The sequence below is a fragment of the Cervus elaphus genome, chromosome 18, assembly GCF_910594005.1.
Source record: "Cervus elaphus chromosome 18, mCerEla1.1, whole genome shotgun sequence".
NCBI lineage: Eukaryota > Metazoa > Chordata > Mammalia > Artiodactyla > Cervidae > Cervus > Cervus elaphus.
The window spans coordinates 47,825,980-47,846,455 of NC_057832.1; the positions used below are offsets into that span (position 1 = coordinate 47,825,980).

General features: G+C 32.2%; 1 protein-coding gene across 5 annotated transcripts in view; it reads left to right on the forward strand.

Moving 5' to 3' along the window:
• HGF (hepatocyte growth factor) overlaps positions 1 to 19,616 on the forward strand; it is an 81,977-nt gene extending 62,361 nt beyond the window's left edge. For 4 of the 5 annotated variants that reach the window (XM_043873082.1, XM_043873084.1, XM_043873081.1 and 1 more), the window contains 8 exons: positions 2,323 to 2,456; positions 6,363 to 6,401; positions 7,608 to 7,704; positions 10,104 to 10,178; positions 11,014 to 11,160; positions 11,638 to 11,744; positions 11,861 to 12,006; positions 15,973 to 19,616. In XM_043873082.1, the coding sequence (XP_043729017.1) occupies positions 2,323 to 2,456; positions 6,363 to 6,401; positions 7,608 to 7,704; positions 10,104 to 10,178; positions 11,014 to 11,160; positions 11,638 to 11,744; positions 11,861 to 12,006; positions 15,973 to 16,149 (922 nt within the window). In that variant the 3' untranslated portion in view covers positions 16,150 to 19,616. Of the gene's footprint in view, positions 1 to 2,322; positions 2,457 to 6,362; positions 6,402 to 7,607; positions 7,705 to 10,103; positions 10,179 to 11,013; positions 11,161 to 11,637; positions 11,745 to 11,860; positions 12,007 to 15,972 lie in introns of those variants that run through there. The other variant, XM_043873085.1, reaches the window with a different exon arrangement.
• Positions 19,617 to 20,476: the final 860 nt, after the last annotated feature.

Consider the following 20,476-nt stretch of genomic DNA (forward strand, 5'->3'; position numbering starts at 1 on the left):
CACTTTCTTCAAGAGGCTCTTTAGTTCCTCTTCACTTTCTGCCATAATGGTGGTGTCATGTGCATATCTGAGGTTATTGATATTTCTCCCAGCAATCTTGATTCCAGCTTGTGCTCCATTCAGCCCGGCATTTCACATGATGTATTCTGCATATAAGTTAAATAAGCAGGGTAACAGTATACAACCCTCATGTACTCCTTTCCCAATTTGGAACTAGTCTGTTGTTCCATGTCCGGTTCTAGCTGTTGCTTCTTGACCTACATACAGGTTTCTCAGGAGGAGGGTAAGGTGATTTGGTATTCCCATCTCTTTAAGAATTTTCCATGAAAACACCACATTTTATGTTATGAGACTGCAAAGAAGGCAGCCAGACTTAGATGGGTAGGAAGCTTTCCTAGTGGAAGGCTAGGAAAGATATTAGCAAGATATACATAATTGGTAGAAGTTGGTCAAAGAAGTGTAGGAGGAAAAATATATCAGGCAGAAGAAACAACTTGTCCAAAAGCCTTTAAATTGAACTGTTTGAAAATTGGAAATATTTTTAGTAACCATAAGGTTTAAGCAGTTTCATTTGGTCAGTGGGCACAGAGAAGAAATTCTCTAGTGGGAAAGCCATACAGGCCTTTTAACCTCTGTTAAGGAGTTTGGGTTTTATCCTAAGCCCATATGGGTCCATTAAGAATTTTAAGCAAGAATTGGCATAGCCAAGATTAATGCTCATTTTAACACTGGTAGTTTTAAAATCATTTTTAGAAATATGATGGGGGTAGAGTGAGCTCTTTATCTGCTTGTGAGAAATAACTGTCTTCAGTGATTCCAGCATTAGATGCTTGACAGTTTTATGGTAGAAATAGTTATGCTACAGAAATCTGCAAGGACAGCAAATAAAGACTCCCTCCATACACAGTTCAAAGTGCCAGTTGCTAAATATTTACCAACATACCACTGGAAATTTATGACATATTTATTCAGGAACTGCAATGATTATAACTTTAAATTCACTGTGTTTTGATTTGCCTTTGGGAATAGTTAAAAGTCATTTGGAAAGAACTTGTAGGCTATTGATGAATGAGTAAGTTGCATGGTACCATTTTGGTTTAAGAACAAATCTGTGACTGAGTGAAGAGGTAATGCGATGTGATGATTTTGAACGAAGACTATGGAAAATGCTATGTGTTCGAACACCTGACCTACAGCTGAAAAAAATATGTGACCCTAGACAAATTAATTACTATCTGTGGATTTCAATTTCTTCAAATACAAAGTTGCATAAGCTTAGAGCCTGTCTCATCAGGTTTGTCTAAGTAAGTGTGCAAGTCTAAATGGTAGACTCTGTTACATGCACGTCTCTCCTGTTTTATTGGTCCAAAAAGTGAACCTGAGTTTGGAAAGACAGTCCAAGTTTCTTTGTTGAAGTTCTTCCCAAATTTTAAAAATGACACATTAATTAAATTCAAGCATGATGGTAATTAATGTTGATGTTATATGAGTGGGCAAGCACCCCTGGTGGCTCAAATGGTAAAGAATCCACCAGCAGTGAGGGAGACCTGGGTTGAATCCCTGGGTTGGGAAGATCCCCTGGAGGAGGGGATGGCAACCCACTCCAGTTTTCTTGCCTGGAGAATTCCATGAACAGAGGAGCCTGGCGGGCTGCAGTCTGTGGAGTCACAGAGAGTCCAGCATGACTGAGAGACTAAGCCAGAACACATATGAGTGGGCGTGGTCTAATAAAATAATATACAGCATTTTTTGCTTTTCGTTTGTACTAAATTTAGTTAAGATGTAAAATGAGATAGCCTGAAATGTTACTCAGTTATCTTTCAAAACTATATCTTAAATGATCAGTGAAATTTTCAAATTGAATAAGTTTATTAGCACATTGTGTGGTCAGTGTATCTTCCTGTATGTTGTCATAGCAGTGTTGCTAGTGAAGCTTGTTTACATGTTTCTGAAACATGAAAAAATAAATATTTTTGCAATAGCTTGTATTTTTATACATTTTATAACTTAGATCTTTATCATCTGCTGCTTTCTTGCATGGTGCATTGTTACCTTCCCAGTATAATTATTTAATAGAAACAATGTAATAAAATTTTTTATCTTTTTATCTATGCTGATTATTCAGTCTTATTCCTCAAAGAACATGCTTCCAAACTGCAAGAACAACAACAAAGTCTCAAAAAATCAAAAAGAAAAATTCACAGCAGGTACTTTATGTTGTGCCTGTAATGAAAATTATGTGCTAGGGTTGTATCTTCTGTTTTGTTTCTCTTGGACAAGATGTGTGCTTCTTGTGATGTTCCGAGTTTGCTGTTTATGCAGGCATATCTTCTGGGAACCAGATGCTAGTAAGCTGAATAAGAATTACTGTCGGAATCCTGATGACGATGCCCACGGTCCCTGGTGTTACACAGGGAATCCTCTTATTCCTTGGGATTATTGCCCTATTTCTCGTTGTAAGTACATTTTGTGATCTTTTTCAGGCGAATTATTTTAAATATACTGCATGCCCTAAAATGATAATTCAATCGGAGGTGGAAATAATACAGGAGGGCTAGAGTTGATCCCAAAATAAGGATGCACTCCAGACAGCAATACATATACACACAATTTCATCTCTCCTCTAGACAAAGAGACATTTTGCTGACCTTTTAAAAGATTTTTCCTCCCTCAGAAGATTTCTATTTGGAATCCAGAAGCAATACATGGCCATGGTTCTGACTGGGCTAGAAAGACTGCCTTGCCCCACCATCAATAAACTTGATATTAGCAATATATATTGATGCAGGAGGGCTTCCCTCATAGCTCAGTTGGTAAAGAATTTGCCTGCAATGCAGGAGACCCCGGTTCAATTCCTGAGTCAGGAAGATCCACTGGAGAAGGGATGGGCTACCCCTTCCAGTCTTCTCGGGGCTTTCCTGATAGCTCAGTTGGTAAAGAATCTGCCTACAATGCAGGAGGCCCCGGTTCAATTCCTGGGTTGGATATATCTGCTGGAGAAGTGAAAAAACACTGCAGTGTTCTGGCCTGGGTCGCTAAGAGTTGGACAGGACTGAGCGACTTTCACTTTTGGTGTTTCCCTATTAGCCCAGATGGTAAAGAGTCTGCCTGCAATTCAGGAGACCCTGGTTGGATCCCTGGGTCAGGAAGATCCCTGGAGAAGGAAATGGCAACCCACTCCAGTATTCCTGTCTGGAAAATCCCATGGACGGAGGCCCCTGGCGGGTTACACCCCATGGGGTCACAAAGAGTCAGACACGACTAAGCAACTAACACACACACAGGCTCTAGAGCACAAGCTCAGTAGTTGTGGCACACAGGCCTAGCTGCTCCTTGGCACGTGGGATCTTCCCAGATCAGGGACTGAACTTGTGTCTCCTGCACTGGCAGACAGGTTCTTTACCACTGAGCCACTAGGGAAGCCCTAATTTAAAAATGTTTAAAACATATGTTCAACTAACATTTTTAAACTAAAAATTAGTAATGTGGTATTGAAAGACTTGGGGGCATTACTAGTATTTGATTAAATGCTATTGCAGATAACATTTATTTCAATGCATTCTGAACATTAATTTCAGCAAATATTTTGCTGTCATTTTTCTAGCTATATTTATAACCAGGATTTATTTACATTTTATCACTAGTGAAAGGCTAAAAATATTTATCTTCAGAAGATTTGAGTTCTTATCTATTTAACTTCAGAGATTGTATATATCATTTTCACACTGTACATTTGCATTACAAAATATGCAAAGGTTTGTATTTCTTTTTTTTTGCATTCCTTTAAAAAAAAATTTACAAAATTGAAAGTATGGTAGTGGGTGATGTGAAGAAAGCTCTGTTTTAAGATTATCAAGATGCAAAAGTAAAACGGTAGAAATGTCTATATTTGTCTATACATGTACACACACTATATCTTAGTATTAAATAGATATATATCTACTTATATAGTAACTAAGTATTAATTAGATATATATTTAAGTATCTGAGTATTAAGAGAATACAGTGGTTTAGAGTTGCAACTCTGACTTCCTAGGTAAAAATTGTAGTTCTAACACTTTTAAGTGCCTTGGGCAAATTGCTTCCACTTCAGTTTGCATTTACTTATTCATTTATTAATAATTTTAAATTGAGCTGCTACTGTGTGCAAAGCCCTATATAACATTCTAGGTATAGAAAATATAAACAGTGTCTCCTGTACTCAAATAATTTTCAATGTAGAGAGGAGACGGCTACATACCTAATCACAAATACAGTCATTTAAATACATGCATATTAATATTAAAATATATAATGAAATGGGAATACAAATGTCAGCCTGGAAAATATGCATTGTTCATAAAGTTTTGAATTTGAGTTAAAACTTTAAGGATCTATTAAAAGAAAGTTTTCTTTATGCTTTCAGTAAGAGCCCATGTTTGTTCTGAGGCCATATATCAACACATAGACGCATACATCTCTACTGTTCCACAGGAAAAACTTTTATCATTGACAAGCTTTTCTTCTTCAAAGTTAAGTTGAGTCAATATAAACAAGATTTGTATCATATATAGTTGTTCAGATTTGAGTACTATGATAGAGATATGAAGGAAAAGTAAAAGAGAAGTGAAAATAGCATTTTAAGGGAAAAGGGAAAAGGCCTTGAAAGCTGAAGAAACTAGAATGCTTTTTAAAAATTTGTAATCTAACAAACTACCCAGAATACTTAGAAATCTGACTTTAAGTGGTATTACAGCTTTTCTAAATATTGGCTTACAGAAAAAATATATATATAATTATTAAAGCCTCTAAATTATAATATCTAAATATTTTAAAACAAATTAAGTATTTTAGTGAGGCACAATAACAAACTGAATACTTTGCAGAACTATTAACTCGATGCTTAGAAATAGGAAACTTGATATGCAATTAACAATACAGTGAATATGCAATCAATCATAGTGCCTCGAAAGTTCTTAATTTAGGAGATTAAACTCTTTTGTTTTAAGAACTATAGTTTTCTGTTTTGTTTTTTTAAGTGCCCTTTAGGCTCTATCCCAAATGTTATCTTATTAAACATTTATTTGAAAAAAGAATACAATGAACAGTCTAGTCTTTTCTCACCACAACAATATAAGAAATAAATCGCTTTTCAGTTTGGAATTTTTAGAAATTAAGTGGAAAAACCAATATCCTTGATGTTTTAATGACCACATTTATACTATGAACTAAAACAATTACCTCAGCTGACTCTAAGACAAAACTCTCCCTCGGGATAAACTAAAACGAAAGGGAAATGATGAAATTTATATTTCACCTTTATGCTCATTCACTTAAAATATCTAGATCTGGAAAATGAACATAAACAAAAATGCTTTAGCATGTGTTAATTTTCTCAAAATTCCCCATAAATGAAAATCAAGTTTGCATCTATTACAAAGGAATCCATATGCCATTTTTGTTTCGTTGCTGGTTTATTTGAGCTCAGGGCACTTCTAGGGACTTAACAACCAGCTGGGTCTAAACAATGCCTGACTAAACTCTATGTCATCAATTCTAAACAGTCACACATTAAAATCCAGGAAATGTCTTGGGCCTCATTCATTGCTACTTAAGTATTTTTAAATTCTAGAATCTTCCAAGCCAATCTCTTTGCAGCAGTTAAACCCCACTCAGTAGAGAGGTTATAAAAAAGAATTAAGTATGAGGTGTTAGCCATAATTTATTTGCAGTTTCCAGTATTCTTTTTTTTATACCTTTCCCTTTACTACCTAGAAAAACCAATCTTTGAAATATTCTGACAAAACATAATTATATTTTGTTATCCCTCTTTTTCCATGAATGAGGTTGATTTCTATATTCTAAAATTATTAAAAAAAATTTTCTGAAACATAGGGGAAGATTCAATTATCCTTAATCATATAAAAGATAAAAGTAATTTTCAGCAAAAATGTAAATGGGCCAAAATTGCAGTAAAGCTATGTAGTTCATATGAATGGCCCAACCAAACGATAATAAGAGTGGAATGTTCATTGTGTACAATGTTTGGCATGTTGGGAGAATGAGGCAGCTCCTCGGTGCCAGCAGTATAATTCAGACTGCCAACATCATCAAACATCATTCAAAAGTCATAAAACAGGGCTTTCTTCACATCACCACTACCAGACTTTCAACTTTGTCTAGTAAAAGTGATACAGAATTATTCAAAAGGGTACTATTACATTATATTTTTGAATAAAATGTAAAGAATTGTCTTAAATTATCAACTCATGGATATTTGGGTTTCAATACAAAATGATGTACTATTCAATAGTACATTTTATTTTTATATAACAGAAATATGTATGCATGAATTATGTATATATGTATATTTGTTTTTACAGGTGAGGGCGATACCACACCTACAATAGTCAATTTAGACCGTAAGTAATCCTTCAAAAAAATTTATTTTATCTTAGTATCTATGTGTCATAAATGATGTCATTATTTACTTCATAAAAATATCATTATATAAACTTCCATCATAAAAATAAAATGTTTTATATGAACACTTTTTCCTGTGTGAATGTATTGAGGTATTACAAAGACAACTGCATGCTAAATATCAACAAAATTCCTTGCTCTGTCAGAAAATGTTACATTAAACTTTGAAAAAGCATGTATAGTACTTTTAACTTGGGGTAGAATATATCCAGTGGACCTTCACCATCCTTTAAATTAAATCAGGATGCCAAAGTTAGAAAGAATGAAACCAGAAGGTTGGAAAGTTATGCACTGTCTTTATCCTGCTCTGTCTTTAAAGCTCTTTGCATTTTCTATGAAGCAAAAGATGACACAATGTGAAAGGTTTAGTTAGTCCTCAGTTTAGGAAAATCTAGACTGCATTTAGGAGCTGCTTGTATCTGATTTTCACACATTTCTTGGACTGAAGGAAGTTACTCAAATGTTTTGGTTTGAGAGACCACCTGCTGTGTCCCAGGCTGAAGAAGCAAATGGAAATCTATTTTAGACCATGGACAAGAGTGGATAGGATAAAGCAAGGAACACTGACGAGGGTCAGGAAAAAGTTTACTTCAAAGAGTCTGTGTTATATCATTTGGATATAATGATTTAAACATAATTATGTCATTTGGATAAAATTTCAGTTAAGATCACTTTGGTTAACACGTTGCAAAACAGTTCTACATCCTTACTCTACAAATTCAGAAGTAATAAACCAAATATATATATATTTTTCCCCCACAGAGGCTTTCCATTGATATTTAGAAAAAAAGCACTGTAAATAGCATCGTTCTGTTGTGTTGAGGTTGGTCAGGAAAACACAATTGCTGTTAGACCTGCAGAACTTGCACATAGAGAGCAAAGTCAGTGTCACTGTGATGTCAATTCTGCTGACCTTGAGTTTACTTTTTCTTTGTTATCTATCTATTTAGATGAGGATAGCAAACATTTTGGGTCTGATTTCACACTGTATCACACTATTTACCTTTTATTTTTTCCAAAATGGTCTTCTGACACAATTACAGTAGTTACATTTGTGAAGTTACCGTCAAGTGCTTAAGAAAGCCGAGGGGCACAGGTTATTTCAAAATGTTTTGTCAAAATGTTGTGTTTGGTCCTCTTTTTAGATCCTGTAATATCTTGCGCCAAAACAAAACAATTGCGAGTTGTAAATGGAATTCCAACACGAACAAATGTAGGATGGATGGTTAGTTTGAAATACAGGTAATTATTAATAGACACAAATCACACATATATGGATTATTTGCAGATAGTTATATTCCCAGCAGGATGGCCATGTGCAGCCGTGAAGGTTGTGCCCTACACAAGGCACCCATATGAGGGGGACACAAGGGGGACGAATCGCATTCTGCTTGCCAAACCTCCCTGGATTTTTCAGTTTGTGCTTCCAGAGACAGTGCTGTTTTAAATGTTTACAAAGGTCCCATATGTGTTGGCATTGTCCCCAATGTGACATTTTAGTTCTTGCAAAGCAAAAGACAACTACACAGGAACCTACTTATACCTTGATATAACCATGGTAGTTGTAATACTTATGTTAATTTCCCAATTAGGGATATTATGAGATTATTTTCTAACATGTTTATGCACAATCATAGCAAAACATTTATATTTGATTTTAATTTCTGACTTTTTCATTGTCATTCTCATGAAAAATGGCAATAATTTAAAATTCTAGAATATTTTATCATTAAGAAAAACATAAATTAGACTGATAGTTGAACAGTCTTAAAATTATAATATTTGATATGAAAAACATGTCTATTGCTTAGTGTAAAAATCAATGCAATGTTCTATGTAAAATAGTTTTTCAAAATATACTATTATACAAAATTAAGATTATTTATTATAAGAAGTAAATACTGAAAATAGGAGCTAGCTTTAAAACCTGATCTTAGAACTTTCTATATACTATGCATATTATACTGTATGATAATCAGAATGTTAAAAATTTTTTTTTCCATATCTATCTCTATTGGAATGTCATCATGCAACATACCCCAAAGTGCACCTGAATTCTAGCCACATTTTCCCTTGTTTTCAAGACACTCATGTTTCTCCCCCTGGCCTTTGTGCTGTTGGAGCTTTCTTCCTCCATATTTTATGCCTACGAAATTTTTATTCTTTAAATACAAACTGGAATATCTCCTTTTTTTCTAAACCTTCCCTGTTTCTTTAATTCTAGCCTCCTAGAATTTAGGAATAAAATTCATTTTTACTATAATTAAATCACAGTGACATTAAAGAAGAATAGAGACAACTTGAAACTGGTTATTTTTCTTTCAATGAATAAGTCAATTCTTAATAAACATAAAGTATATTCTTTAGATACCAAGTAGAAAATGACCTAGAGTTCTCTTAGTGTGTCTTTCTTTAAAGGAGTAACTCATCAATTTTTATAAATCTTTATGCTGATAATTGTAGGGTAGTAACTAAAATAGAATTATGAAACTCACCAGAATATTAAAGTTAATCATGCAATGTGAAGACATAATGAAGGTTGTAAAATTTGAGGGTGGTAATTTCTTTACTATAGAAAAATTTCCAATAATCTACATCGTTGAGCTAATTAGAGGATCTCTGCAAATCTCATTACTCCAGAAGAAAAGGCAAATACTTTTGAATTTATTCTTACTCATAGGAGACTTCCTTTTGAAGTCGGCATCTTTGGAGAAGTAGGTGAAACTGTTTTTCACCAGATCAGTGTAGTATAAACTTTTTTAAAAAAGTACTCTTTTCCTTTTAAATCCAAGTTCTTAGTAACAACAGCTGTTTATCTATTCTTCCAAAACTCATAGAGAGGAATAGAAACTAAAACTCTCTCTATATATTCTTATCCTCCTTTGTGGTATAGGCCGTAAATAAGTGTGGTCTTAGTCTGGGAATCTTATTCTGTTACTCTCTGAAGCACTGAACATCTGTACTCTTTGGAAATGTAAATTGTGAGTAGTTGTACTTTTTCCCATGTGTTTGCCAAAAAAGAATACATTTACAGATTTTGGATATCATCAAATAAATATTCTAGTATTTATTATTCTTTAAAAATAATAATTTCCTAGATGATATATCTTGAAAAACTGTTTTAATTTGATAAGTAAAATGTTATATTGTTGATATTAAGTTGGACAAACAAATTTACTCAGTTATATACTAAGTTAACATATCAGAACTAAATAATGGTAATGAAAGAAGCAAATAGTGCATAAATATTATAATGTTACCACAAGATGGTTTTCAGAATTTAAATAAAAACTCAAATTTGTCATTTTCATAATCAAACACTGAATTTAAAATAGGTCTAATAATCCTATATTTGTAGCACATACTTTCTCTTATAAGGATAAACTACACACATGTGAACATGTGTTTGGGAATGGATCAATAAAGTTGATTATATAAAATTATAATCACATTATGAAAAAGAATATCATCAAGTATCATCCTTCTGATTAAAAAATACTCATTTTATTCTATTTGGATTGATATCTACATTTTCCTCTCAATGTGTTTATGCTTAACAAATGGAGCCATAGGTTTTGCATTAATTGGCAAGCACTCTTTCTGTACAGATGTTACTTGTTTTTCTTTCCTCTTTCTTTTAGAAATAAACATATCTGTGGAGGATCATTGATAAAGGAAAGTTGGATTCTTACTGCAAGACAGTGTTTCCCTTCTCGGTAAAGTGAAACCAATATTTGTTTTAAGCATTTAAAAATATGTATGGCTTCCCTCTAGATTCCCCCTAGAATGTATATTCATTTAACAGATATTCACCAGCATAGGGTGAACAAATTAATTAATTTTTATTTTAGATTTAGCTTATGAAACTGACTTAATTAATACTTACTTATGAGTACTACTTCTGTCTACCTCTTTCCACGATTAGCACTACTCTCATTTGGGAGAAAATTTTGCTAGAATTATGTTAATAATTTTTACCCTAACCTCCTTCTTGAATTCTATATTTCTAGATAGAAATTCTTTTTCTGAATTACCAACAAACTTCTTTCAGTCCTCACTTCTTTCTTATGCAGAGCCAGCCTCAGAAAAATACTGAAAATGATTTTCAGAGTAAACTAGCCTAAGGAAAAGATAAGGAGATAGCATTTGTTAGCTTACTTCTTGATTCTCATCAAGATTATACTGATTTTATTAGTATAAATCTTCAATCCTTATTAATAAGCCAAACATATACACCTTTGAGATAAAAAGGAAAACTTGCAATAAATTATAATTCTTGTAATATGCTTTACCTGAGAATTTTTCATAAATGACCTACTCTCTAGCAAGAATAAGCAAGTTAAAAAAATAGCCGTTTAGAATTTCAGCAATTTAAAGGCTCTTCCTGCTTGTAGTATTCAGAACCTTCCAATAACAAAATATGTTGCTCTTTATTATACTTTGAACTTTAAAGTTAGGTTATTTATCTGCCCTTGTAAGCTAATATAACAATACATGTAAATAATATTACATAATTTAAAGTTATATTTTATATTTTAATTTTCTACTTAGAAACAAAGACTTGAAAGATTATGAAGCTTGGCTTGGAATTCATGATGTCCATGGGAGAGGAGATGAGAAACGCAAACAGGTTCTAAATGTTACCCAACTGGTATATGGGCCTGAAGGATCAGATTTGGTATTACTGAAGCTTGCTAGGTTAGTTCCTTTAGATAGTCTCATATTTTTAACATACACTGGAATGGTTGAAACTTCTTCTTCAACTATGTGGTTATTCTTTCTCTCTCTTGTAAATATATTATAAAGCATATGTCACATGTCATATGTGTGTGTATGTGTGTATATGCATACAGAGGCAAAGAGAGGGGCATTTTCAAATTGTTCATATGTGAATAAATGAAATTGGGTCAATAATATGGTTAGCCTGCCCTAAAACCAAAGCTTAGTGAGCAATTATATGATAACTTTAACAGGTAAAATAATGATTTAAAAATAGTAATGATCATTTATTCTTAAATATTTTCAAATAAATATTCATTTCTCTACTACCTACTTGAAGCAAATTTGTTTATTCTCTCTAAATGAAGCACATTAAACTTTCACACTGCATTTTAATATATTTATTTTGTGCTGAATCCAATCAAAGGTACTTACCATTATATTTTCTCTTTTCAGGCCTGCTATTTTGGATGATTTTGTTAGTACAATTGATTTACCTAATTATGGGTGCACAATTCCTGAAAAAACCACTTGCAGTGTTTATGGCTGGGGCTACACTGGATGTAAGCTATTTTTAAAAAGATAAGGCAATATCATATTTATTTTACAAAAAATATTTTGTAATTGTTTTTCACTTTACCCTATGCTCATTAACCATACATATTTTGCACCATTCCAGTGATCAACTCAGACGGTCTACTACGAGTAGCACATCTCTATATTATGGGGAATGAGAAATGCAGCCAATACCATCAAGGGAAGGTGACTCTGAATGAGTCTGAAATATGTGCTGGGGCTGAAAATATTGTATCAGGACCATGTGAGGTAAAAAGGGTTTTTTTTTTAAATAAGTAGCATGTGATAGATAACATAGTTTTTCCTGTTTATAATTTTTTTCTATTTTTTTCAAATATGAATCATTGTACATCAGCCTGTTGTAAGAGAGAGGAATTGGAAAATATAATCCTTATTATTCTTGTATATCTCTTTTAGCTAAACAGTGAACAAGCCATGTTTCATTAGCAGCAAACTAAGATGACATTTATCTCTCAAATAGCAAGAAATTAATACAGCCAAAACTCTAAGAGAAAGCTGTTCAAATTAGAAGTAGCCAACATGCAGTTTGATACCATAGCTTGCATTTTTTTCTAATGTTTTTCTAAATGTATCCGGTCTTCCCAAATTCTAACTTAACTCTATTAATTTTAGTAAGAGATCCATGCCTGGTTTTAAACCTTTAAATGTGTTTTCAGTTAAGGCAGTGTGTGTGTGTGTGTGTGTGTGTGTGTGTGTGTGTGTGTGTGTGTGTGTGTGTGCTTCTATTTTAAAAAACCAGAAGGTCAAAGTTTGTGACTTTAAGATTTTGGACATTTTCATTTCTTAGGCAACTGTTCCTTCTACTTGGCAGTGTTCCTATCCCTATTTAACATAAACAAGCTGTTAAACTGCTATTTTAGATGTATTTTGAATGCAAGAGACAAGTTTTCCAACCCTGAGAACTCTGGAATTATAGAATACTATGTGTAGTAAAATATGGAGTGAGTTCAGTAATAGTGAAATATCTTTTGACTTTTAGGAAAATGCCCTATGTATGGAGCATAACTTTGTACTGAAGTGCATATGCTATGTATATATTGCTTTGAGATTTCATCTTTGAAAAGAAAATAAAATATTTTTAAGTTAAAAAAAAGTTAATTGCTTTAAAATAATATGATTAGAAACTGATTATGTGTTTATAACCACTTTGGAATTTGGTGGTTTTTGTTCTAATAAATCTAACATCACTAAGTCTATTATAACAAATGAAAAGTTACTAGGAATATTTTTTATTTATTTGTTTATTTATTTCCCAAAGAGCTCTGTAAATACAAAAATGTTGAGCTAGACCAAGTCTTTGAGATAGTTAGGAAGTTTACACTTATTCAAGTCTTACTGCCATTATTACTTTGACAGCTGCTCTTCTGGATAGCCTGTAATCTGGTTTATCATCTATGTACTCTTAAATTCCTAACTTTAGCACAAAAACTTATCTTATCATCACATATTTGCTATTTTCTATCTATTTACTTCAATTGATTCAGCCACTTCTTAAAAATGCTTAATTTTTTTTACATCACTGTTATTTGAAATGATAATCACCAAACCACTGAAATCTAGACGCTTGAAAAAGAAATCTCTTAAACATTTGTATGATATCAATAGCATCACACTTAGTGAAAGTCTCTAAAAATGTAATTGACTTGAACAATTTGTATCAGTGAACACTGGTGCATTAATTTAAAAACCAGATTAATTCATGTGGCAGAGTTTATATCAAGTCTTTTTTAAAAAAATCATTGGAATATAGTTGCTTTGTAATGTTGTGTTAATTTCTGCTGTACATCAGTGTCAACCCGTTATATGTATTCATATATTCCCTTTTTATTTTTAATTAAAAAATTAACCCCTACTCTTTTTTGAATACCTAGTTTCTAATCATTTGCTACTATTAGCAGAGCTATCCCTGATGACTCAGATGGTAAAGAATCCGCCTACGTTTAAGGAGACCTGGGTTCGATCCCTGTGTTTTTTGGGAAGATCCCCTGGAGGAGGGCATGGCAGCCCTCTCCAGTATTCTTGCCTGGAGAATCCCCATGGACAGAGGAGCCTGGTGGGCTACACTCCTTGGGGTAGCAGAGTCAGACACGACTAAGCGACTAAGCACACAGCATAACTGATATGCCTATAGAGAAATTTTTTTGCATGTGTTTGAACCATAAGTTCTTTAGGATAGATTCTTAACATGGAATGACTTAACATTAGAGCAAGTTTAGATAATTTACATATTCTGTCAAATCGCCCTCAAAAGTTTATATCAATTATTCTTCCGGAAACAACATATGAAAAAGAAATCCCCTTTTCTGATTGCTAAGACTCAGTATTGTCAATTTTTAATATTTTGGTACAGATGAAGAAGTGAAAGTACTAGTCACTCAGTTGTGTCCGACTCTACGACCCCATGGACTGTAGCCCTCTGTCTATGGAATTCTCCAGGCAAGAATACTGGAGTGGGTAGCCATTTCCTCTCCAGGGGATCTTCCTGATCCAGGGAACAAACCCAGGACTCCTGCATTGCAGGCAGATTCCTTACTGTCTGAGCCACCAGGGAAGCCAGTTCAAAATTTATCTCATTTTTGTTTGATCAGATTTTATTGTTCACATATTTAAGCATCTGTTCCTATTTTCAATGTACTTTTAAATTACTTTTTCATTCATTTGCAAATTTATCTGTTAAGTCATTTGTCTTTTTCAAGTTGATTTGTAGGAGTTTCAAATGTTCTTTCAATCTGTGGCTTTATTTGAACATTGTTTATGATGAATTTTGGCATTCAGAAGACTTTCACTTCATTGCACTTTTTGTGTGTTATTTAATCATTTATTTTTAATTGAAGGATAATTGCCTTACAGTGTTGTGGTTTCTACTGTAGAACAACATGAATGTGCTATAAGTATACATATATCCCTACCACCCCACCCCATCCCACTCCTGGGTAATCACAGAGCACCAAGCTAAGTTCCCTGTGCTATAGAGCAGTATCTATTTCCCCACTAGTATCTATTTTCCACATGGTGGTGTGTGTATGTTAATGCTGCTCTCTCTATTTGTCCCATTTTCTCTTTCCCCTGCTGTGTCCAGAAGTCCCTTCTGTACATCTGCATCAAGTCTCTTTGAATAAACTATTTTCCTTAGTATTTTATCTTCTGCGTCACCCACACCTTGATTTTATCTATCATAGAATGTTGATAGCTCCCTTCTTTCCACTTGTATTACAGAATTAAATTTTGCAGTAGTTTAGTTTATCTCATCTGTTGGGGGAAAATGAAGATAGTCCCAATCACTCTTCTAGATACAAAGATGCCAAAAGTCAGTCACTACAGTCCTAGGAGGCTACATGGCACAAAAAAGTGATGCAGCACATTTTGATGATGACATATAACAATGTGTATAAACATAACATCTATATTAAAAAATATACACAAATCCTTTTATCAATCTATTCATCTTTCATCTATCACTTATGAAGATATGATTATACACCAGGGTTACCATACAAGCTTTCCACAAAGAGTAAAAAAAAATATAAATATAACTCTATTAACTACTAATACTAAATAACAGTAAGTGCAGGAACATTCCTTCTTTAGGCCCAGAAAAGCAATTTCTAAACAGTAAATAGAATTGTTTTACTACCTACAAGTTTTTGTTTAACTTGTTAAAATCATTTTGGGGGCAGGGTTGAGGGAAGGGAAGAAATTAGATAAAAGTTAATGTAGCTTAATCATTTAAACTGTATGACTACAGGTGAGTTTTTTTATGTATTTTTCTATATTTTCCATTTTTTCTATATTGAACATACTCAGAACACCAGAAGCAAACCAAAATGAATATAAAATCTACTTTCCTAAAAAGCTGTCAGTGGTTATGTATTAATTAGTCTGCATGGAACAAAAGCAAAAACTACTTTAAAACATGAGTGACTATTTTAGAAAAGATAAATCATTCTTAAATGATTACTACACATGATAGAACACTTTTGAAACTTTGTGCTTCTCTCAGTCTTGAGTTGTCTAATAGAAAGACAACCAATGGTTTAGTACATCAATTGAATGTCTTCATATTTTAGTTGAAGTTATTCTCTTTTTTACATATATATATTTGAGATATAAATTGATAAATGAAATGTTAATGATTTGTTAATTTTTATTTCTAAAATAATACTTTGTTGTTATTGTTGCATGTCTTCTTCCTAGGGAGATTATGGTGGCCCACTTGTTTGTGAACAACATAAAATGAGAATGGTTCTTGGTGTCATTGTTCCTGGTCGTGGCTGTGCCATTCCAAACCGTCCTGGCATTTTTGTCCGAGTGGCATATTATGCAAAATGGATACACAAAATTATATTAACGTATAAGGTACCACAGTCATAGCTGGTGCAACTGTCTGAAGCTTCCGATAACACAAGTCTCTTTTACATGAAGATTTTGGAGTACATGGAATTAAAATGTAACTTAAAAATCCTGAGACAACTACTTGAGTGTCATGTTTGTTAAGATACTCATTAATATTTATGGGTGTTTGCTGTTGTTTTGTTTGTCAGTGTTACTTTGTAAATGTTGAAGTGAATTAAGGTACATGCAAGTGTAGTAACATATCTCCTGAAGATACTTGAATGAACTAAAAAATGCAAAGGTATAATTGCTGGATGTTAAAGATATAATGGAAAAGATCAATTAATCTCTCTCAGCTGCTTTCCAAGGTTAGTTTCATAATAATAAATAAATCATAAGTTAAACATTATTTCAACCTCACAAAAACAATTTATATCTTGTGTCCTTAAATTGTAACTCTGCATTAAATTATATTACCTTTAATATGCTATACATTATATTTCATTCATTTCTCATCATGTATCCTGTAAGACTGGTACATATACTTTTTACAAAAACATATACCTGTATGCAAATACATGGGTACACATGTGCATACACTGCAATTCAAATTGTGGTGTATCTAATGTAATCCCTAAATATTCTGAAATTGTATCTTTATACTTTTTCCTTAAGAAAAATATAAAAAAAATTCTAAATACTAGTAGGAATATTAAGGAAAAGTGCAAGATAGAAGTGACTAGATCATCCTTCATATAATCTGCAGATGACCTCTACTCCTTGGCAATTGAGGTGTGGTCAGACACACAAAGTTAAATAACACCTAACCTAGGTGCCTACATATATTTATTATCCAAGTTATTTTAGATAGTTTCTAATTCTTAAGGGGAATAGGCTATTTGTTTATTAGTATTTTTTCTTTCAAATTTGGGGACACTTATTTATGCAAGGTATTTTTATATCTTTTTCCCTAAAGTAGTTAAAAAAGTGAGAGATAACTAATTGAAATTTAAAAGTGTTTTGGGCTTTAAGATGTATTTAAGGATGTTAAGTCTAAGACTTGCTGCTGTGATTGGCTTCTTTCTCATCTTCTTTAACTTAAAAACAAATATCTAAGAGGAAAATTCCCATGTCTCTAAAATTTGTAAATAGCCTTTCACCAAATTATGCATTAAAATATATATTGAAGAAAGATAAAATAACTTTGTCTACCTGGAGGTCTTTTAGTCTAATAAAACTTTACTCAAGTAAAGGAAAAAAGTGTAAAAGGAAAGGAACTAGTTTGTTTAAACTGTGTATTCTATTATTTTTTAAAGTACAGTTAAATCTGCTGAATGAGGTATTTTATCAAAATACCTTTATTTTATCTTACTTAATTTTACATAGGTCTTTCCTAATGCATGGGAAATTTCAGATTTTGTATTCTGTGTGATAATAACCAGACCATATTTATTACTGTACTAGTCATGATTAGCTAAAGATCATGTATTTGTCAAGAAATGAGATAACAAAGAGTAATTTTATATGTTCTGAAGTTTCACATAATATTCCTGTATAAAAATTCTTTAAAAATAATTATTTGAATATTTTGAATCTAGTATTTCCATTTCTCTAACTTGTTTCTTTTGTATGACCTCAATTAAGGCCAGAGATCCAAATGCTCTAAAAATTCCAGAAGACACTGTTCAATCTTGAGTAAAACGGTTTTAATTTTACTCAAGAACTTAGTCCAGATTATGGGCAGCAAATCCAAAATTCTTTTTGAAATTGTGCCATTTTCATTTTTTGTAATGATATATGTGCTGGTATTAAGAAACAGTGAAAGTGAAGAGAAATCCAACAAGTTTCTAGTACATATCAGTGTATCTGATTGTACTTTTCTCTCCTATACATAATATACCATTATAATCAAACACAGAAATTTCCAAGGTAAATTGTCTAGATATTATTTTTCAGTTTCTTCTTGCTAAATGACAAAATTTTATTGTCACATATTAATGATATTTGTAAAACACTTACTAAATTGCAATTCTTTTAAATGCTCACATTTAAAAATATTTCTTTTATGTCTTTTCCTCTAAATTTCCACTGAGGGACAGAGATGACATAGATACAAAATGAAGCTAACTTTATAGACATTTTGAACTCAGTGTTTTCCATTTTATTAAATGATAAAACAAGACCACCAATAAACTATCAGACATGTGTAAAAAGCAGTCCTTTCTTTGGGAGTTTCCTTTTTATAGGAGATTGATGAAATTGATATAAAAGCAAGATCAACAAGACCCATGTTATTTTAGGTGGTGGAACGGGAAATAACCGTGTCACTTTTCTCTGGTGAAAGATACTATTTCCTGGGCATTCTTTTTTCTTAATAAAAATTAAAAATCCATTTCATTTGAGTCATGGAAAAAAGAATCTTTAAATTAGAAGTTTTCAATGATATTTTTATTTTGGCTGTTTGAATAATGATTATATGCTGTTATAATTGTGGACATTTTCTTATGTCTACCAGGAATAGTAATGTAAAATTAAAATATTTGTCATAATGCCTCTGCCGTGCAGAAGGAATGATAATCCTTTTGTGTACTTCTTTAATTTTATTGTAAAATGTGTAATGACTTTTACCTATCTGCTGTGGGCAGGTCCTCAGCAAAATGGTTTATATTGAGTGAATCTCTAGTATTAACAGGCTCTTGCTTGCTATCTAAGTGTTTCAAACTATGGGAAATGTGAGACACTGGAAGGCAAGAAAAATAACAATAATGACATGTGATAACAAAATTGTATTTCACTTATTCCTGTGAATATTTCTTGTTGGTACCAATGGTACTGTAGAAAGTGAATGTTATAGCCACAACATTCTCTTGAAAAAAACACTGTCAAGAAATAAGAAATTGCCGTCAGGAATTTTCTTGTTATTTCTAAACATTTAAAAAGAAATACTGGCTTTGCAATATAGGGATCATGTGGTGAAGAATTTTAATAAACTCGTATTAAAAATATTTTAAATTGACGTTAAGTCCAAAAAAGAACTACTTTCAATCAATTATATCCCATATTTATAGACAAATTCATTTGAGAAATAAAGTTAATTTGAATGAGATATAATCTTTATGTGAATAAGTTACATTTCATAATAAAATCCAAGAGAATTTATCTTTCAATATTCAACTGAATTTTGAACTAAGAATTTGCTAATATAAAAAAATGTTAAAATTCTCTGGACCCTATAAATATTGACAGTGTAATTTTCAGTAGGTTCACTTCCATTTGCACAGAAAGTTTCTGTCTTTAGGAAACTGAAAATGGAATACTGTGGATGTTATTACTGTTTGTCTTGTATGTAAATAGGAAATAGATAAGCTGCCTATTGAGTGGTATAGCTGGACGCTTACCCAAAGGGGAACACTGTGGTTATGATGTGTATATAAATTTTCTGTAGTTAATAAAGTTGTTATTTTTATAACCATGCTTATTATTATTAATAAAATATTTTATCAAAATGCTCTCCTCATTTTAGTTATATAAGTGGACATATTTGAATCTGCTCTGGGGTTAATGCGAAAAACAAACAACAGTGATGTCGTTGACAGAAATTACATATGCTTTATTGCAAGAAAGATCATGTAACTTGTGTATAGAACTAAGACAAAAGCTATTATTCTATTACAACTTCTATCTATGATAATATCAGTGATCTTCAGTAAACTGTTCATCTCTATGGACTTCAATTTCTTCCACTGCAAAATATAATCATTCATTCTTCATATTTGCTAGAGTGATGCTATGATACAAGTTGTCAGGAATGATCATCTTAATTCCTTTACCATATTACTATATATTGCAGAGGGGATTATAAGTCAATTAATCACTTTAGAATTTATCTTCAATGTATACATTAAATTCAGAATAAATATGAATCAAATTCACTCATTTCATTCAAATTGGAGGCAAAATTGGAAGAACTAATTATCAACTCATCTAACCAAAAAGAATTCTATAACACCATTGACTATTTCAAGTTACATTATACTGTCTCTCCCTCAAAAGGGTTGCTCTACCAATTTTTCTGGCATAAATACTCATCTCAAGTGATGATTAATATATCTAATTCTAGAGCCCATTGTAAAATATTTAATCTTCTTAATGGTTATGATCCAAATAGAATATATGTATTCACTCATTTTTGGTGTCAATAAGAACATTTCAAATGTACATACTATTGATTTTTCTAGTTTTTGATTCTTTTCTCACTCTTTTCTAAAACTCCATTTCATCCTAAACCTTTATTGTGCTATTTTAAGTAGAATAGTCCAGGAAAGCATCTTTAAGAGATGGTTTTTTAATAGGATACTCAGGGAAG